This window comes from Micropterus dolomieu, linkage group LG07 (genome assembly GCF_021292245.1).
Source record: "Micropterus dolomieu isolate WLL.071019.BEF.003 ecotype Adirondacks linkage group LG07, ASM2129224v1, whole genome shotgun sequence".
Classification (NCBI taxonomy): domain Eukaryota; kingdom Metazoa; phylum Chordata; class Actinopteri; order Centrarchiformes; family Centrarchidae; genus Micropterus; species Micropterus dolomieu.
In genome coordinates this window covers 16,136,170-16,159,508 of record NC_060156.1, presented here as the reverse complement: position 1 = coordinate 16,159,508, position 23,339 = coordinate 16,136,170, and the positions used below count along the sequence as shown (strand labels likewise).

At 42.9% G+C, this 23,339-nt stretch overlaps 3 protein-coding genes across 4 annotated transcripts in view; all 3 read right to left on the bottom strand.

Annotated features, from left to right (window-relative positions):
- gsk3ba (glycogen synthase kinase 3 beta, genome duplicate a) overlaps positions 1-7,987 on the bottom strand; it is a 33,304-nt gene extending 25,317 nt beyond the window's left edge. The window contains exon 1 of one of the 2 annotated variants that reach the window (XM_046053782.1): positions 7,089-7,987. In XM_046053782.1, coding sequence (XP_045909738.1) covers positions 7,089-7,176 — 88 coding nt within the window. In that variant the 5' untranslated portion in view covers positions 7,177-7,987. The remainder of the gene's footprint in view (positions 1-7,088) is intronic. The other variant, XM_046053783.1, reaches the window with a different exon arrangement.
- Positions 7,988-9,895: 1,908 nt separating this feature from the next.
- On the bottom strand, positions 9,896-22,229 carry gpr156 (G protein-coupled receptor 156). Its single transcript, XM_046053109.1, has 10 exons — positions 22,043-22,229; positions 19,354-19,506; positions 16,157-16,284; positions 15,921-16,056; positions 15,726-15,836; positions 15,260-15,385; positions 14,923-15,018; positions 13,886-14,122; positions 13,024-13,182; positions 9,896-12,269 (listed from the first exon to the last, which is right to left on the bottom strand). Exons 2-10 carry the CDS (start codon positions 19,468-19,470, stop codon positions 10,893-10,895), a joined length of 2,487 nt encoding a protein of 828 aa, XP_045909065.1. The 5' UTR covers positions 19,471-19,506; positions 22,043-22,229; the 3' UTR covers positions 9,896-10,892.
- On the bottom strand, positions 16,470-18,212 carry LOC123973252 (E3 ubiquitin-protein ligase TRIM21-like). Its single transcript, XM_046053110.1, has one exon. It carries the CDS (start codon positions 18,210-18,212, stop codon positions 16,560-16,562), a length of 1,653 nt encoding a protein of 550 aa, XP_045909066.1. The 3' UTR covers positions 16,470-16,559.
- Positions 22,230-23,339: the final 1,110 nt, after the last annotated feature.

Sequence of the window (23,339 nt, the reverse complement as noted above, 5' to 3'; positions counted from 1 at the left end):
CTCCTATCCATATGAGGAGGAAGTGACTAGCTAATGCTGACTTCACGCAAACTACCAGCGTGTGACCAGTCTGTGTGAGAGTTTTAAATGAACAAAGTTATTAGGTTAATTAACCCTGCATGGCTTGAATTATTTTAACACCAGAAAGTTGACATTTTGACCGAGACAGGAACACAGACTGCAGAGGTTTACTGGCCCTATGCATTTTCATTGGCTCGCTGGGCTTATTTTCCAGCAGGGTTATTGATTTTGACGCAAATAGTGCTTTCGTAGACACATACACTCACAAATGAGCAAAAAAAAAAAAGAAGAAAGAAACCCTCTATGGTACAACCTAGACATACAATAATAATTTTATAAACTGTGTGTGTGTGTGTGTGTGTGTGTGTGTGTGTGTGTGTGTGTGTGTGTGTGTGTGTGTGTGTGTGTGTGTGTGTGTATGTGTGTGTGTGTGTGTGTGCGCGTGTGAGTGAGAGAGAGAAAGAAAGAGAGAGAAGAATATGACTCTGCCTACATATTCCAGCAGGGCCACTTCTATGACGCCTCTGCACTTCCTCAAACCGTGAGAAACGTCTGTGCAGACTCACACAGGAGATCTTACACTGGTGCAAATAAGGAATGACCAAGCAATCAGACTTCATTAGAAATTTGATTTTTGCATTTTAAGTGACTGGTTTGAAGCCTGCATGACATTTTTTATACAAATTTTTACAACAAGTGAAAGATCACTTTTATTTCACATGTCAAATTAAATTTCACTTGTTTTCAAGCTAGAAGCAACTTTCTATTAAAATCAACTATCCCCAAGTGAACCATCAGAAGTGTTAAGAGATGTCCCTAGGTCCCTGTTAAAAGCATAATGAAATAAAAAATTTAATCACAGCCTCTTCAGAGAAAATCGTGAAAGCACAAAGGCCTTGCAACATGTGCTAGCATCACTGATAGTAAGGGCTTGTAGTTAGCCAATCAGCCTATCACAAGAATATAATTAGTGTGACTAATCACAGAGCATGATTTCGTGAACATGTGCCATATTACTCAGCTACAAAGTGACACAGGACAGACAGCTGCTGCGACTTTTAGCCAGAGGCATCAATAATCAATTCAGGTCACTAGACTCGGAGGCCACAACTGAAAATGGCTTGCACAATGGGGCCAAAACACACTAGTGCTGAGCAGCGGGAGAATTTTACTGACTGTAATGAGGGTGCCATGTTAATGAGGATGACGACGCAAAGCCACCATGGACTCACTACAAATAACAGATAAGGTGTTGTGCTTTTATATATATCATTTCTGTTTTTATTTCTTTCCTGAATATGTGCTTAATGTGCGTAATGGCAGTATCACATACTTTACATACAGCGTGAGAACTTTAAGTACTGAGTCTCACTCACACTTTCCAGCTTTAGATCTGTGCGCTGATGTTCACAAAAGCATTTCTTTTTTGCCAACAGCAAATGTTTTCTGCATTTACAAACCATCATTTTACCTGCAGTATTTTCTCACAGGTGTACACAGTATGAGGTAGGCTTTGAAGTTACTACTAAACAAAATTTCACATGCTCAACATTTTATTAAGCCTTATTTGAGCCCATAAATCATCGGTTACTAAAATTAGACTAAAAGTTACACACTGACATCCTGTATCACGTATGCAAAAATAATCCATCATTATTAGGAAGTTTGACTGGGTGTTTAAGCAAACTACAGGAAATTAAAAAAACAGCCTGGAGACTGATACCCAATGTGACAGGATCTCTTGATACTGAGGCGTTTGAAGTGTCTGCAGCAACTCACAGTCAGCTGCACTCTGTCGCGCTAGAATTAGAAGGGTCTGAACAAGAGAACGCTTTTCATTTATATCCAGAGGAAATCCCCTGACATAAGCCACCCACCTTTGAGGTGCAACAGAGGTAGAACATGTGCAGTGTTAATCTACGAGACGCAGGTTGGAGCGATAACATCATTCATGAATTTACTGCACGATGAGGCATCATTTTCACACCACTGATGTCGAATTGCTACGAGCGAATATCACAGAATGAGCACCTGCCAAACTGTCCATGTGTTTATTCCTCTCTGAAGTTTGGCAAACACATACAATCATACGCATATATACAGAATGTATTAACTGTTTGGCTATCCCAGTTAATCATCATCATCATGCTGGACATGTTAAAAAAAGGGGATATGTGCGTGTGTGTGTGTGTGTGTTACAAAATGTACCTGAAATGGTTTCAGCTCATGGCAGCTGGGGACTGCAGGGCCAAGTGACATTTGTGAGGAATGTATGAAGAGATTGGCTAAATTCCTGGACAACCAAACAGACTGCGCCACAAGAAAAGGCATGCACGCACTGTGTTAACGCGTGCAGGTACACAAACTCAGCACAGTGCAAAGTGTTCCACCACTGATGAGATAATTCACCACATTACTGGAACATCTAGTCACAGGAATGTCGCCACTGACATCGGGACACTTGGCTAAGCAATTTTTAGATCAAGACATCAGAGAGGTTTTTGAGTAGATAAGATGGGGGTGCACAGATTTTTGATATCAGAGTGGTGTGCAGGCTGTAGAACCATGGCTGCCCAGACCTGACACCACAACTGACGATACCCAACGGACTGCCCAGAGAAGGTTCAGCATGTTGCTTTACCTCAACACTCAGCGGGTGATTTTGATAGTTCTCGTCTTGTGTGCAAGTCCTTTCTGTTACATTTGGAATCAAAGAGTATAATTAGTTAATTTTGTTCCCATCGTTGCTTGCAAAATGCAAGAGAGGGATAGAGAGGAAGGGGGAGAACAGAGGGAGAGAGACGGAGAGGGGGCTGCAGCTTTGAAATGCTAAACAGGCCGCTCGTTGTTCTTGGCCAGCTGCCTCACCCCAAAAAACAAACCAAAGAGTGCTCATGTAGGTGTGTGTGTGTGTGTGTGTGTGTGTGTGTGTGTGTGTGTGTGTGTGTGTGTGTGTGTGTGTGTGTGTATTGGGATGAGGGAGGTCAGGGTAATGGTAGATGACGTATTAGGCCCCATCCACACCTCCTGTCCAGACTAAAACGGTGAAAGCGAAGACCTAAAATGGAGAAGTTTGAAAACGCTGCTTTTCCCGTTTTTCGTCTTGAAACTCCAGGGACCGTTTTAGTGAAGACAGGCAAAAATGGTGACTTTAGAAACGATGAAGCAGACGCTCACGTTTGGCTCTCTGATTTGGTCTTATAAGTCATGCAAAGCAGACACACTATGCTACTGAAAGAGTATTTGACTTGGTATTTCATTTTAAATATTTTGTACTGTGCAAATAACACTTAAAGCCTACACTTCTACTGTGTATGTCACCGTATTTACTGCGCAACAACTTCCAGTCTGTTTCCGACTCCACAGCTGCTTTTAACTCCCATGTTACATTCAGTAACAGTCCCAGCTCGTTATTGGTGCATGCAAAATAAAATCTGGTTTGGTTCTTCGTCTGTAGTACTTCTTTCGCCAAATCTTCTGTAACTACGGAATAGACCGACACGCACATGTCCAGAGTACGTGAACGGCCACTAGATGTGCGTTTTCAGTCGTTTTAGTATAGACGGAGTATCAACTCTGATATGCAGCTAAAACATTGTTGTGGACGGAGATTGTTTTCGTTTTAATTCTAGTAGGATGGGGCCCTAGTCTAGGTAGATACTAACAAGGCATTTCATATACAGTCCAAAGTCCAATCACGACTCAGCTGACGTTGCACATCGTGTTCCTCTGGGTGACGAAGCTAATATTAGATTTTTTTTCAAGTCAATATACATTTTTGTAGTGAATGGTTGATCAATTATTTTTACCAAAGCAAGTGTTACCCTTCATTTGAGTAGAGCTGAAACAATGAGTTAATTGATAAACCAAAGTTTTGATAATTTTTTCATTTTCTGGGTCCAGCTTATTGAATGTTAGGATTTGCTAATTCCCATTGTCTTGAATAATAACCAATATTTTATTTTACAATAATTATTCATTAATCAACAAAAATAAATTGATTCAAGTGTCTCTAGTGGGGCGAGTAGAACCCAGCACAGGTTGAGTTACTGATCACAACAGTACATTTTTCGATTCCTATTTTACTTGGGATCTTCATCTTCAACCACTTATCCAGGTTCGGGTTGCAGAGGCAGCAGCTCCAGCACGGGGCCCCAAACCTCCCTTTCCCGAGCCACATTAACCAGCTCTGACTGGGGGATCCTGAGACATTTCCAGGCCAATGTGGGGATATAATCTCTCCACCCAGTCCTGGGCCTCCTCCCAGCTGGACGTACCTGGAACACCTCCCTAGGGAGATGTCCTGATGCCCGAACCACCTCAACTGGCTCCTTTCGACGCAAAGGAGCAGTGGCTCTACTCCAAGTTCCTCGCAGATGACCGAGCTTCTCACCCTATCTCTAAGGGAGACGCCAGCCACCCTTCTGAGAAAACCCATTTCAGGTTGCCTGATAATCAGAACGCCGACATTTGAGCTGGACAACATCCTTACGACAAAATGAGGTCTTAAATTAGTACCTTCAGTGCAATACTCAGATAATATTCATGTGGGTGTGACTTTTAGCCAAAACTGTTACATACTCTTATATGTCATTGTTCATATTATATCATTGTATTGCCTCAGTTCTAGATTTCAGTTTAAGCCGGCATGCACAATTGCTTCTATTCTGCGTGTCTATATATCCTCAAACCCAGAGGATCTGCGCAGGCCAGCATGGCAGACATCAAGCCAATTCCTGAAACCTGTTCCTCAGCTGGACGCAAGAGAGGAAAGTCTGATTATTTCAACAAACACCTTCTAACCCAATTCTTACCACGATAACAGTTGATTGTGTTAAAACATATTACTTAACCACTTCACTCCATGGATGTGTAAAGAGAACTGAATAATGGTGCCACATTAATCCAATGAAAGTTGCTCACCAGGCAAAGTTTTTCTGGTTTTCATGTTTTTGGGCCCATAGAGCATCCAATCAGAGTTAACTAGTACAGCTCCCAGATATTTTTTTTATTTTTGTTGGACCAAGTGAGGATGGCATGGTAAAAACAGCCGGGAACCCACCGATGTGATTAGCACAAAGTATCAACTTCAATAATGATTCTAAAAAGTAGGCAAACAAAGCTACAGTTGAAAGTTATCAGACTTGTCCTTTAAAATGTCCAATGTTCCTCAGTTTAACCAACTTCTTGCTCTTGGTTACAGTCTCTCAATGTCTCCTATGTAAAATGCAGTTGGACAGATCATTCATTATCATAAATGCTTCATGTATTTACTGATTATCACAGGGGACATCTGCACAATCAAACAGGCTACTTTCCTCTATGTAGCTGCCGCCAGCAAGTAGAAATCAGATTATTTAACAACTAATTAATTGGGTGACTCCAGCTTCAGCCTTTGATGACTGATAATGTTGTAATGACTTGACCAGATGTGTCTCACGGAGGAAAATAAGCACAGTGAAACACTGGTGTACAACTTATGTAATGTTAAGTCCACACGGTCTGCCTCGCATTTGCTGCCAATTCAGTATTTTATGTCTGAACAACAAATTAGCCAAAGACTTAAGAGTCCTCTAGTTCTCTACGCCCTTTGCATTTAACAGCAACAGAACCATGAACTTTACACACTGACAGGAACACACCAATGCTTCAACGCCCATATCTGGGGCAAAATAGGTACTGGATCTGGGCTGGGAGAGTGTGTCTCCCAGAGCGTGTCCTAGTCCACTAGGTGGTTTCCAGTGCAGAGGCCCAGAGGAGAGCCTCGAGCCTCACCCCACTAACACACATCGTGATCACATCTCAGCCCTGAAGAAACACCAACAATCCCGAAAAGCCTATATTTCCCCCCTCACACACATCCAAATGCGTGCCTGCATGCAAGATAAGAAAAGGGTGTAGCTAGGCACAGCAGATGTCACAGAGTGGTGATTAGTCATTAGTAATGTGGATTCTATCATCAACTATCACTAAGCTAAAACAGTCTTATAAACTAACTTTAGACCAAGAAAACATGAGCTATAGTTTGAGCTATATTATTGTGAGATACAGTTTGATTTCTATTATCTAGACATCCACTCTCATTTCAGACAATCCATCCAATACCATAAGACAATCTGTTACTGATATGATCTCACCATATTAGTAAGAGATTGTCATATGGTCCAGCTCTAATGAGGACACGTGAATACTTGAACTAGTAGTATTTGCAATCTATGATACACACAGCGATGAAAATGCTTTAAGATGCCAGTTTGCAAAGGACATTTGACATATAAAACAGGCAGTGGAAAGGTGAGTGGGTGTGACATGCTTTGAAGTATTAGCACAGATCATATAAAGCAGAAATTAAAAGGGGATATGTGTGTGTGGGCAAACATCTCTGCAGCCAGCCGGCACGGTGCCACTGTGGCTTCATGAACAGGATCCTCTGTGTCACGCTCCCTCCAGCCGTCGCGCCGTCTGATTTCGACACGGACCAGTGACTATGGGATCAGAAAACCAGCCCTCTCCGGGATCACGTCAGTTTCACCCGAGTCAACTATGGGCGCACCTTCCGCTTTGACAGTTGCGTAACAGACGCCGTCCCTTTTGCTTTGATTTACGCATACGGAGGGTTGCCGCTTAGTAATGACCCTATGAGCTCTAATCTACATTCAAGTGGACAATAACGAGACCGGATCTGCAGTAAAAGGAGGAGGCTTGGTTTCTGACCTGGTCCGTTGCCAACACTACCTTCCCTCTGGCCCAGCCCTGCCCGGCGCGGCCTGCTAACCCTGGTCAGGCTGACCGGCGCGTCAGAGCGCAGCGGTGTGTGCTCACAGGGAGGCGAACAGTGTGTGTGTGTGTGTGTGTGTGTGCGCGCGCGCCACTCAGCACCGGCCAACCTCAGTCAGTGACACAGATATATGACAGGGCTAAGCTATCCGGAGCTAACGTCATGCTCGCTTGACACATTTTCAGCCTGGTTAGTGGGGAGACATTTTGCGAGGGTATGTAGCCCACACTGGGCCTCTGGCGCATGCAGGAGAAGGTAGGCTACTCCAGAATCACAGGGGTGTACTTACTGCTGACTTTCATGCTGCCGAAAGCCGAGGGCTGCGGCACTGGTTTGCAGCTCTCCGCGAAGGATGTGGTCCTGGGCCGACCCGACATGATCCAATCCCCTTTGATTCTCTCTCGACTCGGAGAACTGTGACTTGCTAAACGGCGGGGCTGATCGCTCTACCGAACCTTCTCATCCACAAAAGGATGCCAGTAAATGAATAGCACTATAATTCACACAGGGTAACTTAGGCAGAAAGCGTCCCCTTTTACCCCACGATATTTCACTCTAGTTCGTATCACCTAATAAACGTTACCCTTTCTTTCCCAGCAAAGCTCAATCAGAGCAGCATTTCTTCCCTTTATTCCAGGTTTTCTTTCAGCGGGCCTCTAAAGACACGTCTCCGACTAAAATAGTCATGAATCTGGCCTCTCCCTGTGGCCCCCCGAAAACCAACTGAGATTTCTTCAATTCAGTTTCACAAAGACGAAGAAGTGTGAGATCAGATGTTAAGAGTGCCGATCCGGTGCGGATCAAAGGTAAATGCGGCGTTTTCTTGACAATCCTCTTCATATCCCGATGTGGAGGCTCAATGATCCGACTGCCATGGCGGCTCCCTCGCTATACCCTAGCCTACAGACAGTCCAACGGAAAATCTGCCAGTTGCCACAGTCTTCTTCAACGAATTCAATGGCTCTGCGCTGCCTCTAAATCCGCCCTCGTCGCCGTCAAATTTCGGTGTCTTCAACGAGCCTCCGGGGCAGCGAGCTCGTCAGAAAATGATAGTCTTTAAGGTACAGAGTGCGACGGTAGTGAATTTCTTTTTTTATTCCTTCCCCATAGGTTTCGGGCTCGCTGTCTTTGTCGCTGCGCACGTTTGCTACGCCAGTTCCGTAAAGGGTTACAGGGATTGCTCCGCTGCCATGGGAGAAGGTTCACGCTTTTGACGTAACACGCGACGGGGAATAGGTAAACTGTGCACGCGCAAACGGCGAATCTGGGGTGGCAGATTTAGCCTATCAGGAAGGGTATCCTTCGGAGATGGGCGTTGACCGTGTTCCTGTGGTCCAATGAGAACGCCGTTCTTGAGCACCACATGGCACAATTTGCTTGGCGCCGCCCTCACGACTTCAAAGGCTTTTCCCCGTGCCGCGGCAGGGACAATGGGCGTATCTGCTCCCAGGATTGATGACTTTCTCGGCCAATGGAGCTCCAAAAACCAGACTGTCAGTTCAAATGGCCCCAGCTGTCACAGAGTACCGGCGGTCACACAGCGCTGTTGCTATGTTAGTTACAAAAGCCCTTCCTCTGTTTCTCTTCCACGCTTTTTTAGACACGCAGCCATCTGGCGCATACATTTAATTAGTCATAATGCTTAATATTGTAAAAATATGTGCACCACTGCCTCGTCACTCTTCATTTCAGTTGTCACCGCTACGTTTTTATGCGGTAGCCTACTACTTTCTAGTAAGGTGCCACTTAATTAATGGTAAACATATTTATACATTTAAATAAAATAAATGTATGTTTTGTTTTTTCTTTCTGGTTTGCACATCACCATATCAGTCACTTTGCACCACCCTCATTCCCACTATTACCACCATTATTTTCACCAGAGCTTAGAGTGATATTGCAGTGATACTGTAGTCTACATAATGTATAGCTACATGTATGTGTATATTTTCCTGTGCAGTTTCTTTTTTCAGTGCTACTCGGCCTACTGAGTTAGCCTAATGTTGCTACTACTTTGTTGTGTTTTCAAGTATTTTTTTGTATTTTATTTCAAAATGTATATAATTGACTTATTTGTACCCTAAATGTGTGTGAAGCATGGAGCGGACTACAACATAATTTCACTGTGCATTCCTATATTGTATGCATGTGTAATGACAAAAAGCTGAACCTTAAACCTTTACTCAGGCATTATAGATTAGTTATAAGATGTTAATAAGAACACATTTGGTCCCAGGCAAATATCCTCAGCTGGTGTTTCTTCTTACTATTTGGTAATAATGCTGTTGTAAATGTTGGTAAGCTATAAATGAATTGTATTGTCAATAGTACAGTTGGTCCAGCTCCCTGCAGCCCTTTTTGCATGGTAAGTAGTCACAGTCCAATTAGTTAAATAATTTTTCACAGTCTGGCAACCCATGTTTTCTTATTAATGGCTTTTAACTGGACAACAAAGCATTACAACAACACCATTAATAAAACCATTAGTTACATTAAGCCCATTACAAAATGTGACTTATTAGTAAGTGGTACCGTTTATATTTCTCTAGTGATCTAAAATAACTTCAGGTGTCCTAATCTCCCTTATTAATTTTGCAATAAATGTTCAAGAATAGAGTGAATAGCCATGGACTATTGTGTTATTTTGAGAAATGTAGGCTATGTGTGATTGATTGACAACTATTTTTATGCCACAATTCCTCGATATGTTAGTATTCCTTATCTTGAACAGAATACAGGCCACTCATCTTAGTTTGGTAAGAAAGTCTTTCCTCCTGCACAGTGATGCTGGTAGTCTGTCTTTTGTGTGGTTTATTTATACTCTGTTATGCTCTGTATCAAAGGGAATTTCTCCCAGGCTGCCCTTCAATGGTTCATATGCAGAATAGGGAGCAGTAGCGTTTCAAAAACAGGTAGCAGAGCAGAAATAATGTGAGACACACTGTTTTTCCTTCATATACCTCCCCGGGCAAACACACATTTTCCCATTAGCACATGAAATAAAAACAGATACAGAGAGGAGATAGTGGGAGGGAGAGAGAGAGAGAGGCCAAGTCAGGAAAGAAATCTAAAAAAGAAAGGGAGAGAGTAGTGCTCTGTTTTTGTCTGAATTGCAGTAAAACTCTTCAATCTATATCTCAATTTTGGTCATGATTAAAATCACATGACATGGAGGCTGGAAAATATTCTAATCCTGGGAAGATGTTGCTTCTACCATGGAAAGACAAATGAACTTCAGGTTTAGTGCTACATTCAACATCAAGTCAAGTCTGGATTACACTATATTACATTATTTCCAGCACAGAAATACTGGTTTGCTGGACTATGTGCAAAATGAGCTCAATAGGGGCTCATTTTTGCCTTGTGGCCCCTTAGCAGGTTAAACCCACACTTCAGATAACTATGACCTTTGCACATTAAGTATTCTTAATAAGTCAGTACAATAATACTGAGAAAATAATGTGACCTGTGTGACGATGTGGATGTGGTGTCTTGTAAACCAGCTATAGACTGAAAGCACCTTTGAACACTGTATAGAAAATGAAAACAAAACTCAAACAACAAAATTCAGACGATACAATAAAATGGCATAGCAACACTTTAAGGAATGTGTATGACAATGCAAAACAGTAAAAAAGGAGGCAGAAAGTAATTCTGTACACTGAAACATCTACTAATAAATATCAAAATAAATACAGCATTTGCACAAAAGCAACTGTTCTGTGAAAACCTTAAATTCTGCTCTCTGGCCTTTTTAATTTGCCACTCTAGATGTCAGGCTTATCTGACAACAGAAATGTACAAATAATGCCATCAGTAATTTTACAGTAAAGTAAACAGCATGGTGTGCTTTTCAGTTACACACATTTTCACAACTCTAATGGTCTCGTGAGTACAAGAACCAATTTGTCCCACAATGCCAGATTCAAGAATACAATAGAGAATGCAAAACACTTGCCTATTGAACGCTACACCCAAACTGTCTCCCATTATAGATGCACAATGAACTCTGTGCTTTGCTTTATCCTCAAAGCTAAGACATGAATACAAGTGGTGGAAATGGATGAACCTGTAAAGTGCAGTAAACCTGTGCTCACACAAAGGTGGGTTTGAGGTCTTCTTTGAATACCACAGGGTGCGGGGGGTGGTACAGGCTGGTGTAGCCTTCGTACTCGCTGTCAGAGGAGTCTGAGGAGCTGTCTGAGGACAGGAGAGAGCCTCGCTGCTGGCAGGACTCGCAGTAGGGACGGTGGTAGTAACAGTAGTCTGTTGAGCTGCTGGAGTCAGAGTCCCAGTACCCACAGGAGTCTCTGACACGTCTGTGGTGCTGCTCATTATCACGCCCCGCTTCCACATCAGGTGGAGCTGTGTGATTGTGTTCTGCACAGGGCAAGACTAAACATCTGTGGGATCTTGAAACACACTTCCGACATTTTCTTTTTGCTTGATTCCCTTCTGCATCATCCTCCCCCTCGTCCTCAAGCTCGAGGTCAGTGTTGTGAACCTGGAGGAGGGTGCCATCCGCAGTGACCCCATCAGGGTGCGTGCCTGGATTCTGGTGTTCACAGTTGTCCTGTGTCTTCCCACAACCGGCGTACATGCAGTGAGGGGCCAAACCTCTTCTGGAGGAGTGAAAGGGCGGCCGACGTTTCCTCATCGAATAAGGGGAGATGCTGGGGTAGCGGAAGATGACAGGTGGATGAGGAGAGTGTGGTGTCCGCAGGGAGAGAGGGGAAAGTGTGGAGGCTGTGCTAAATTTTAGCTGAGAAGGAGCTCTGGACATCCGACCGGGAGATTGAAGTTTGGTTCCCGTGACTGCTTCCACACTCAGCTCCTGGAGGATCTCCTGCAACTGCTCGCTGCTAATGAAACCAGTCAGTCTGGCATTTGGTCCCAGCTGGGATGTGAGGCCACTTTGATTGTTGAAAATTTCAACCTGAGAGGGGTTTAACCCTCTATGGGATTGTAGGGAAGTGACAAAGTGAACAGTTTCTTCTGCTGTCCTAAGAACACCTGGGGACAGGAGGGACACTGGCGATTTGATCTCCTCCCCTGTTCTGGGCTCAGATGTGTCTCTGCCTGTAGGGCCTGTGTTGGGGCCACCTCTCTGGTTTTCACTCTCATTAATATCATTGGGGAGAGGACAGGAAGGGGAAATGTGGTTTGAGGAGTTTGGAGCAGAGGGAGGCTCAGAGGACGGCGTAACAGCAGATGATGAAACAGCAGCAGTGCTAAGGTGTGGGGACAGATGTGGCGGTGAGTGTTGGGATTTGGCGTCTCTCTGAGGTAGAGAAGAAGAAGAGGGGCTGTCAGACCGAAGCTCTGTGGTCTGAGTGGAGGAGGAGTTGAGGATGGTGTTGGAAGAGTCCATGTCTTGGTCGTCGGGGTGTCGGCTGGTTGACATGAGTCGCAGGAGTTTATCTTTGGCGTTGTTCACCTGCTCCTGCAGGCTGTCAATCACAGCGTTCTTCTGAAAATTGTAACAAAAAACACAAGCTTAAACACTCTTCTAAACTGACACAAACAGCACAGTCATGCTCTGGGAGAAAATTGTCAAGATATTATAAAACAGCAGATATGGATTTATTTTGGACTCTATACAAATTTAAATATTGTCAGCAAATTTTCTATGTATGCATTTGCAATTTGATGGCTAGGTGCAGGTCAAAGCTAACATAGATACATTTAATAAAAATAGTAAAATCTATGAGGTAACTGTTTTTTTTTTGAGGGATTATGGCCACTGTTGGCTTCACTTGGCATCACGTATAAATTATCTAGCTTAAGTTTGGAGAAGTTGATTGATTTTATTTGATGATTAAAAATACAGAACAACTGCGCAGCAGTAATTACAATCACTGAGGATCAAAACACAATAAAGACTAAAAGTTTTATTTCCAAACAAACGGCACAACCAAAAATCATTAAACCGTAAAAGTTGTGTTTTGTATTTAATGAAAATCAGCGTGAGCAGAAAGCTTAAAGTAGGAAAACAAAAGATCTGTTATTTTCAAATTTGCAGAAAACACCAGAAAAATAATATTTAGTAGAAGTGTCCCCTAGATCAGTGACAACATGACATCAGTGACATCTGTGTCATCATCCCATTTAGAAAATTCAAGACTTAAGACAGGCTCGTATGAATTATACTTAATATTCTACAAGGTTTTCTTACTGAGCGGTGTATTTTGTGAAAACACTAACAAACAAAAACAATGCAGTACCTCATTTAGGAGTTTTTTCATGGAGTTGTTCTCCCCCAGCAGGTAGTAGATCTCATCCTGGCTGTACACCGAGGGCTGGCTCTTACTGGGGCTGCTGAAATACTTGGCCATCTGACTCGGGTTGTTCTGATCCTCTTCAAACTGCCGCCACTGGGTCAGCTGCATGATGGTGATATTTAGATGGAGTTACAAAAACATACAGTGTGTGTTACGGCAACCTCACAGACACACACACACACACACACACACACACACACAGTAAACATGACATTGGAACCTTTGACCAGGTGCGTTTGAGTGTGTTGCTCACTGTTCAAATATTTCCTTCCTTTCCACTGAAGATGCATTCCTTTATTGTAACATAAACCCACTGCCAGACACTTAAAGAGTCATAAACCTGTTTGCAACAGCCTACGTAGTTTTGACTCATAAACACCTTCTGCGGTGAGTCACACTCCACTGACAGACATGAAAGACGTGGCAAACTGACATATATATGGAAAACGGAGGTGTGGGCAAAACCGTCAGTCATAGCATTTACCACTTTTGTCAAAACTAAAAGAGAAAGTCATACAAGCATCTCTCATTCATGTCTGTCTGTCATACGCATGTGTATCTTCAGTTTCTGACTATCTGTTTTTAATGCTGGTTTCCAGACATAGATTCTTATGAGTAGATGACAGCTCTGCCTGAAATAAAAAAAAACCTTGCTAGTGGCTTCTACTTTAGAGATACTACAAAAGTGCCAGAAACAAGGAGATGTCAGCGTTTTTTTGGTCAGAGTTTTTGCACTTTCTCCAAAGCTACAAACTTTTTTAGTGCAACTTGTATGTGTATCTTGATCTTGTGCATTTTCTTGTACCTGGGGCACAAACAGCATGCAATTGATAGCAAGCGTGCAGATGAAAATGGCTCCAGCCACCGTGCTGTAGACCAGGTTGGGCCAGGCCTGCAGGAAGATGGACACAGGGACAGCCACAGCCGAAAAGAGCATGACCAAAGTGACGGCTGTTATGATGGTGGGAGACTGGTTGACAGGAGGGTGGCTGACGTTGCTGGTCAGCCCAGCTAGATAAGTCCCATAGAGGAGAAGACAACCCTAAGGAGAAATGCAGGGACAAAGGAAAAGACAAAGAAAATCCATCTATTATATTATTTATCCATATATTTCTACTTCTACATTTCAGAGGGAAATAATAGTATACTTTTTACTCTATCACATATGCTTGACAGCTATAGCTACTAGTTTTCGGATTAAGATTTATCATTAAACAACATTTGACAAGCTTATAAAATACAAATATCATTATTAATTCATATTAATATTAAAGATTTAACCAGTGGTTCTTAACCTTTTTGACTTGAGATGTCAATAAGTTGTTAGTAGTTCCACCAAAAAAATATTTCCCCTCCAAACCTTTAAGATGGTTTAATTCAAATAACTGTTTGAGCTCCGCCTCAGCCAGCTACAACAGTAAACAGCTTACACATTGTTGCATCAGTATTAACAATCTAATAATGTCTAAAATTATGTCCGTCAGGAGCAATTTTTCAGCAGAACTTTTGCTTTTCATACTTGCTGATCATACTTCTGTATTTTTACTTTAATTTGATTTTAAATGCAAGCCTTTTACTCTACATATTTATTTTGATCTTGGACATACAGCAGTTCACCTCACACATATTGAGTTAACCGTCTGAGGTCCTTGTAGTAATATACACCGAGTATCAGTTTTGTAATATGAAGAAACCTCTCTTTCACTACAGAGACTGACTCTCCAGTCTGTTATCTCTACGTTGAAACAAAGTACTTTTGCATAAAGAGAACGCATGAAATAAAATCACAAGTTCAAGTCATTTATTTCATCATAGTATTTAAATAGAAAAGAGATTACTTACCTTCTGAACAGCTATAACGATAACCCATATATCCGAGTATACAGAGGAACAGGTGTCCAGCTGAGACAAAGAGTATGAAATGTCTCTCTCCATCACCTAGAGTAGAGAAAACATATTGAATCCTGAATAAAATTGTCATCTCAATAGTTAATTATATTAAGATGGGAGGATGGGATGTGGGAGTTTGGGATTTTGCTGTCACAAAATCAAGCTTTCTTGCAGTTTCATACAAATAATCATTATTTGACAGCATTGCACATTCAGATCTAAGCACTGTGTTATAATCAAAATAATGGTTTTACAACTTGCTTTTTAGCACCCCCCCAAAAAATTCTACCTTGACAACAGCTCTGACAGACCGTGAACACCTGATGGGGTCTGTGAGGTTCCATGCGGTGAGAACAAGCATGTCCACCAGGATCAGCAGAGCCACCATGCCCATCAGCTGGATGTCTCGGATGATCTGAGCAGAAAGTAAAGTCACCAATCACGTCAGTGTCATACTGTTGCAAAACAAATCTAGTCATTATATAGCTTCATGCATATCATTCTGGGAGACTCTGGTTACATAAAAGAAAGCTATAGAAAGAAAAACAAATCTCAGAGTACCAAGGCTTAAATTTGTAAATCCTCAAAATTGACAGAAAACTTCTCCGCTAGCCTTTGAAAACTCATTTAGAATAGAATAAAATAGAATAGAATTATTAATGTATCCTTAAGCGCCCGGATAAAATAAACACAATACAAGGTTGTCAATGCTGGAAACAGACACGACCACCAGGAGGCCAGTGGAGTATACCTACCACTCTTTTGTCAGGCACTCGCTGGGTGAACACTCTGTACAGTCTCCATGTCTTCCCCAAAATTGGGCCAAACACCAGGGTACTGCCAACACAGAGAGTCCACATCCGAGCCTGTAGGAGAGAATGCTGCATAATTATCCTAGAATTATTTATCCAACAATATAATGGAGGACTGAGGGAGACTGTGGGGCTTACTTGTAACACGGCTGTGAATGCTCCACCTTGTGAGTGTGTTCGTTCATCCACGGCAAACAGGAAGCCGCTGCTGTAGGTGAGGACGCTTCCGAAGAGAGTCAGGATGTTCAAGTTGGGACTGGACATTTTCACTATCCTGATAATACAACGTGTGCGAACATACAAATAGTTGATCGATGAATTCATTCCTGTAAATATCTCTTCAACGTGTCTATGTGTTTCACTTTGTAGACTACCTGTTGTTTTTGAAGCGCAGCGTGAAGAGGAGGAAGCAGAAAGCCAGCAGGATGCCACAGGAGAGCAGCGTCCACACCACAGCGCTTAACACTGGGGAGAGAGGCCGCCGTGGGAGCTCCACTGCCATCTGCACACACACATATGCACATGTATCAGTCAAGCCGGAAACATTACAGGTGTAGCTCATATACACAGACATGACTTTCTAAACTCTCTTTTTTGTAAATAACAGACGCAAAAGCAACAAAAAGATTTACACAGGATTTATATGAGTAAACAAACTTTATTAAGAAAAACAGCAACACACATCACGCCAACCATCGCTAACTTTCATCTGAAAATGATGATTAAAAAATAACTGAATAACTCTAGAAGCAGGAAGAGATGAAATTTTGTCAGATTTTAGATGTCGACAGGCGAGATGATCAGAGGAGCAGAGTTGACCCCGCCATGATTACGCCGGGGGTTAAAATAAGGGAAGAGTCTTTCATTGAATGAGTATCCAGTGAATGAGTAGATATGAGAAGAAGAGTCCACGTTGTAAAAAGAAACCTGCCCCCACTCCACATCCACATACACCCCGACCCTCTGGGGCTTCTCCACCAGCGGCACACAGATAGGCGTGCTGGAGAGGGCCCAGTAGCTCTTGTCCTTTCTCATCCCCAGCGTCCAGTAGCCTCTTTCAGGGTTTAGCATATTCCCTCCTTTTCTGTTGATGGATTCAAGCGCAACTCCAATATCCCACTCTGTCTTCCCCTTCACCTGGACCTCAAAGTAGAACCTGCCCGAGGAGAAACTCTCCTTTCCTAAAACGCTGACCCCAGGGTAGAATCTCTCTGAGTTGTCTGGGAGGCTCAGCGCTGCATTGCCATGATAGACCTGTTTCTTGTTTTCAGACAGCACCAGTTTGGGATGAGCAGTATCAGGGTCCAGAGTCACATCGACAGCACACCGCTGAGCCCTCTGACATTCGGTCTCACAAAGCCTCATCACCTCAGCCTTTACCGTCTCCTCCAGCTGGCATGCCACTCTTCTGACTGCTCTCCTCACCGCGCCCACATATACGACACTCTCTATGCTGGCGTCAGACCAGTCTTTGGTGGCGGGCAGCGTGGTGAAAGTTGGAATGCTCTGGAGAAGATAGAGGTCGTCTTCCGTGTGTGAGAGCTGCTCCAGCTCAGCGTTTGTCCGCCTCAGCTCACCGATCTCCTGCTCCAGCTCCATGATGAGCCCGCTGGCCCTGCTTTCAACTTGCTTCTGCTTTGCACCAATCACCTCCAGCAGCTCGGCTTTGCCTCTCTGGACTAGGCGGAGCAGTTTGTTGAAGACTTGCAAACTCTCCTCGACCTCTCTTTCTGTGTTTCCTCTGCTGAGCTCAACCGTTTGATTGATTTCACTGATTTTCTGCAGTCGGACGTGGATCATTTCTTCCACCTCTGCATTTATCCTTCCAATTTGAGCTCTCCTGTCTCTGCTCTCGTCCTCTATAGGTACAGTCTGATGGGATTTGTGGTCTTTCTTAATGCAGATCTGGCACACATATGTCTGGTCGGTTTTACAGAACAGGTCCAGGAGTTTCTCGTGCTTCTTACACACTCTGTCCTGCATGTTCGCCATGGGGTTGGTCAGGAGGTGTTTCTTGAAGGTGCCTAGAACATGATGGGGCTCCAAATGAGTCTTGCAGAAGGAGGCCAAACAGTCCAGGCACGATTTAAGAGCCTTGACTTTTTTTCCAACACACACATCACATGAAACCTCTCCTTTGTGGGCTGAATATTGGTCCAGGGGTTTGGCTTCATTTTCATTCTTTTCCAGTGACTCCTTGAACTGAGAAACCACCTCGGATATGAAGGTGTTAACTTTGAGCTCAGGCCTCCTGTAGAACTTCTGCTTGCACATGGGGCACTGTGACAGATTAGCACTCTGCCAGTATCCTTGTATGCAGTCCCTGCAGAAGTTGTGCCCACAAGGAGTGGACACTGGTTGGTTGAACAAATCCAGACAGATGGGGCAAAGTAGCTGCTCTTCAGACAGCACGCTGCCAGCAGTCGCCATATCTGGGAACACATCCAGAAAGAAAAGCAGGTGGGATTTTATGGAATAAGCCAGCTCTAAACCCTATTAGTTAGAAACAGTTGTGCCTGGTGAGCTGTCCACGTCTACAAATAGTAACAAATGCATGGTGTTAAATTTCATCAAAGGAGATTTCAGTTCAACATTTTTCATGTCCACTGAGTTCAGACAATAACAAGCAGGTATTGTTAGTGCATAAAAATAAAATAAAACAGTACATTAAAATACAATCTCGTCACACAATCCATTACCACAACAATGCAAACACAATTTTGCGCTCACTGTTCCCTTCCCCTTATGGGTGAGGATGATATTTGCCCCAACCGATGCATGCATTAATGAACATAACAAATCAAAAAGATAACTCACCTTGCTCTTATGGGGTGTAGCATGAAGAGGAAAGGATTCTGTAGGAGAGTGTTTGTGTTCTCTGACACACTCTCTCTTCTACTTTAGTTTCTATTTGGAAAGTCACATTAGACTTGTCCGCCTCATGTTGCTGCGTTCCACTCACTCTTCTCTTAAAGGCACAAGTGACAGAGACGACACTAAACATAGCTCCACTAGTCCACCAGCGTTACCAGATCTCGGCTATTGAACTGTGTTGTAAATAACATGTTTCTAGAATGTTTTGTTTTTGTTTTTGTTTGTTTTTTGGCCTGGGTGTTTTCGGCAATATAAGATCTTAAGCTATGGCTCAAAGTTTCAAAGGCTTAACAAAAACTGCAAACAATGTATTTTGAACTAATTAAAAAAGGTTAATTTAGGTCATCATTGTGATTGGTTTGTTACAAGTGCTGTCAAAATGATAGACTACATATTCAAAATGAATATATGTATATTGGATATCTTTTTACCCTTTAATCTCTGGGAGGGCCAAAAATAGCGTGTTGGTTAGCCATGCTGACCAACAGGCTCTCCCAGCATGTGTGGACATATGAGCCTTGACATATGTCAGGACTGTGTGGAACCACCATTTGTGTGTCTATATATGTGTGTATACAGGCAAGCACCATGTATGTGCGTGTGTATGGTATTTACATATGGAAGATATATGCACAGTGTATCTGTAACTGTTATTAGTGGATTTGCATGTTTTGAGCATTTGTGCCTGTGTGATTACCGTGCTGAGACTGCATAGTCTTTGCAGAATGTCGAGACCCTCCTGCCTGTTGACTCCTGAGTTGATGAAGCAGAGTAGGGAATCACACTGGGAGCTGCAGTTCAACTCAGGCTCCATGACTGACCCCAGTCTGTCCACTTTCACACGCACATCCTGCGGAAAAAACAAATGATAGGACAAATATGATGACACCTGAAGATTAAACTCATTACTCTTTGTAAAACTGACCTACAACCATTCAGAGGGCCAACCCATACATTCTGACCATTCAAGTCCCCAGATTGGCCATAACATTTTTACTGCACCTTTATATATCTCATGAGAGCACTCACTGAGCTCCAAAACAGAAGACCCTGGAGACCAGGGAAACACACATTAGGTGAAATCCTGCTTCTATTTCCAGGTCTATAATTCACTAAACAGTTGTAAGACTTGTAGCCACCACAGTGTGGTGCTCTGACAGAAACCTCTGAGAGAAGGAGTGATGTGAGTATGGATGTGATTCTGCACTACTTTAGAACATACATACAAATAAACCCAACAGATACTAAGGTTAGGATCAAATTAAGATTAGAATTTTAAAAAATCCCAAATAAAATGTAAATTATTTATCACCACAAAACAAACGGAGAAGCCAGAAATCAGCCTGTGTGACAGGAAGCCTGTGTGTTTCTGCTTATCCTCAGTTTCCACTAGCAATACATCATCAGTCAGTTGAACCAGCCAACACAGGGATGCACTCTGCTGCGACACACATCTGTGCACAAGGCCAAAGACAGAGCAAAACTAAGGAAAACGTATAAGTATACCAAAGCTATCATTTTCAGTTTCACTGCGTGCATCATCATCTGAAATTAGCCCAGTTATTTAAGGCAACTGAGACTGAAGACAAACTATCACTAAACAACTGTCACTCTTGCCAGAGGCATTTTTATGAGGCTATCGGTGCTGCACTGACATGTTGTAGATTTAATTATGCGGCATGGTATCAACTGATACTCTGAGCTGTAACTACAGACTGAGAGTCTGATTGCTGAAAATGCTGCAGTGACTCAGCTGCATGTTGCTGAGACGATGTTAGACCACTTGTATCGATACAAATTGGTAGACAGGTGAGTGTTTACATGAGTAGCATGTTATTAGGCAACACGTGTCTCGTCATTGTCTGTAGAATGACTAAGGTAAGCAAAGGGCTAGTTGGATTATGGGATTCAATCAAAAGAACAATGTGGGAAATTTCCATTAACTGGATTTGAATATTCTCTATTATTCTGTTTGAAAGATTTGCTAGGTTTAAGTTTTTAAGTGAAGCTCACAGTGACCCATTTACTGAAATTTATGGTGTCAACAGAACAAGGAAGCCCACCGGGCAGCATCTCTGGGAAATGTCTGGAGTTCCTGTTCATGTCCTTTCGTCATTTTCCAAGTTTAGATCACAGTTCTGCAGCTTCCCGCAGGAAAGGCCGGCAGAGAGAGGCATTTCCGCCAGTTTTTGAAAATCCTGCCTCTGTAGTTTTCAGTTTGGGAGAAAACCTACCACCCTGCAGAGGTCAACAAAGGTGGGCCAACATCCAGCTGTGGGGGTCACTGTGTGAGCAGCAAGAAGCAGGCCCTTCCCCAGGCTGAGATAGGTTTTATAGACATGTTTTGACAGTTCAGAATAGTCATGAGGAGTGTCTTTTTAAGTCCTGTAGGCTAAACCGCAAGTAATACCTGAGCTACCTGTGGCCTTGGATGTTTTAGCCTACTTAAATGTAGGGCGGGCCTAACCTGTGTACAGCTAGCTTTCACATGTTCACCTACCCTTGGGCCTGTCTTTATATCCCATTTTCTCTAATTTGTTACTTTAATATTATTATGAATATTTCAACCATTTCTGACAGGCCTCTGGGCTCAGAGAGACAGTTTTACATGGAATTTAACATAAGACGTTTGAATAAAAAATGGAGGTAAAGCCCATTCATTGTCCTGTCAATCTCTCTGTTTCTCTTTTAAGATTAGAGCACTGAAACCACGGGCGCTGCCAGATGTAAAGCCCGGTTCAGGGGCCAATATTGAAACATTCCTCCTCAGCGGGTCCATAATCCGTTTATAAGTTTATTCTTTAAGCTGAGTTAGAATGTAATTACTGGCACTGAAATCCCGCCTCAAGCCCGGCGCACATCATTCTCGGTATGGTGCATTTTGCAGCCTGGTTCTACAGTAAAAGTCACCCCAAATTGCCAGAATTTCATCAAAAGTCATCTATGGTCCAATTGAAGAGTCTGCACCGGTGCTGTGTGTAACCATGTGACCATTTCAAGGAAAACTGCTGACGCAAAGCACCACGGTGGAGATGCAACTTTTCGGTTGGTCTACATAAAATAGCCTAGTTATCCATTAGTTAGAAAAGATACATTAAGAACACGAATAATAGAGAATTATTATAAGGGAATATAACGATGGTATACTGTACATTGTGTAACATCTATTTGAATGTGTGATCTCCACCAACAGCGGATTAATCAACTGTTAGTTCAAGTGATCCTGTTTGGAGAAAGAGATGCGTAAAAACATGTGCTCACTCACGGCTGGTGACGTTGCACCGTAAAACAGCAAACGTCCCCAATCAACCCGCGTGAACTTAAAAATTTAAGACGTAAACCAGTAACCATAAGAGAGAAAGAACAGAAAATGTTATAAAGCCAACCTCGGTCTCCAAAGCGCATGGAGGATCCGATCGCCTCGTCCAGATCCAGGCTCCATTGCACAAAACTCAGGAACGTTATAATAAAAATGGAAAACAAGCAGCTGTGTATTATGTTATCTAACATAGCGACAAAGGTCCCATAGCTGCAGAGCTGTAATGAATCCAACGACTTAATCTGCCCGTTAAACTGTCAGTCCACAGCCCGGGAAGATCCTGTCACTCAGGAAAAGTTTACCAGACTGCCGGAGTTTTCATTTGAGAATTGAGGGAGGGAGGCGTGTGTCACCCATAGGAGGTGTGTGTGTTTTTTGTGCAGACATAATTTGGGCCTGTGTGTGTGTGTGTGTGTGTGTGTGTGTGTGTGTGAGCGCGTGTGTGTGTGTGTGTGTGTGTGTGTGTGAGCGCGTGTGTGTCTCCCTCTCTCTTTCTTTTCTAAACTTTCAAGCTCCAACTCACATGGGTTTCAGAATGTGATGTAACCTTTGTGGTACAGGAGGGTCGTGGCTGTGTGGGTGCAGCATGTTGCAGGAGCCCCCGGGGGACAGGGTGGCATATGGGAAAGGGCGGGACACTCTGTGTCCACAGTGCAAATAAATAGGCTAAACTGAATAACAGCACTTGTTTTAATGGAAAGAGAAAAACACATCATCTCTTTTTTTTTTTCAAATGCTGGCCTCAGAGACGTTGGCAAAATACCTCATTACTTGATGGTAAATCACATAAAAACTTCTCTTGCAGTGAGCTAGCAGAACTATTTGTATTTGTTTCGCCAGTCATAAGAGGCATAAAGGTGTTATTAAGACGTCACAGAGATTTACAGTGTGAGTCTATTGACAGGTCATTCCTGATGAGGGAGTGTCACCACCACTGGAAGCTTTAAGGGGAGCAGAGACACAAAGAGAGATTATTAAAGAAGAGGAGAATACGCAGATATTCATTCATCCAGTCACCAACCCCAACAGTTTTCTTTCACGTGGGTGCACTTCATTTCAGACTCTGCTAAAATGTTTAATCTCTTTTAAATATTTGGGGTTTTAAAGTGTAGAACGTTTCCCTGGGATTAAACCCCAAATCCTTCAGGAATGAAACCAGTATAATTAGTTGTATTCTAAAACATAAGGTTCACATCCTAAGCAACCGTAGGTTTTACATCATCAATCATTCTTTCTCTCAGGATGGACTTTTGCACAAATTCCAGGTTTTGCCAATAAAAGCCAGCATGGTGATGTCTGACAATCCAGTGAGCTCCCTGTTCTCTAAAAGAAGATTTTTCAAGGTCTGCAACACCCAATTTAAT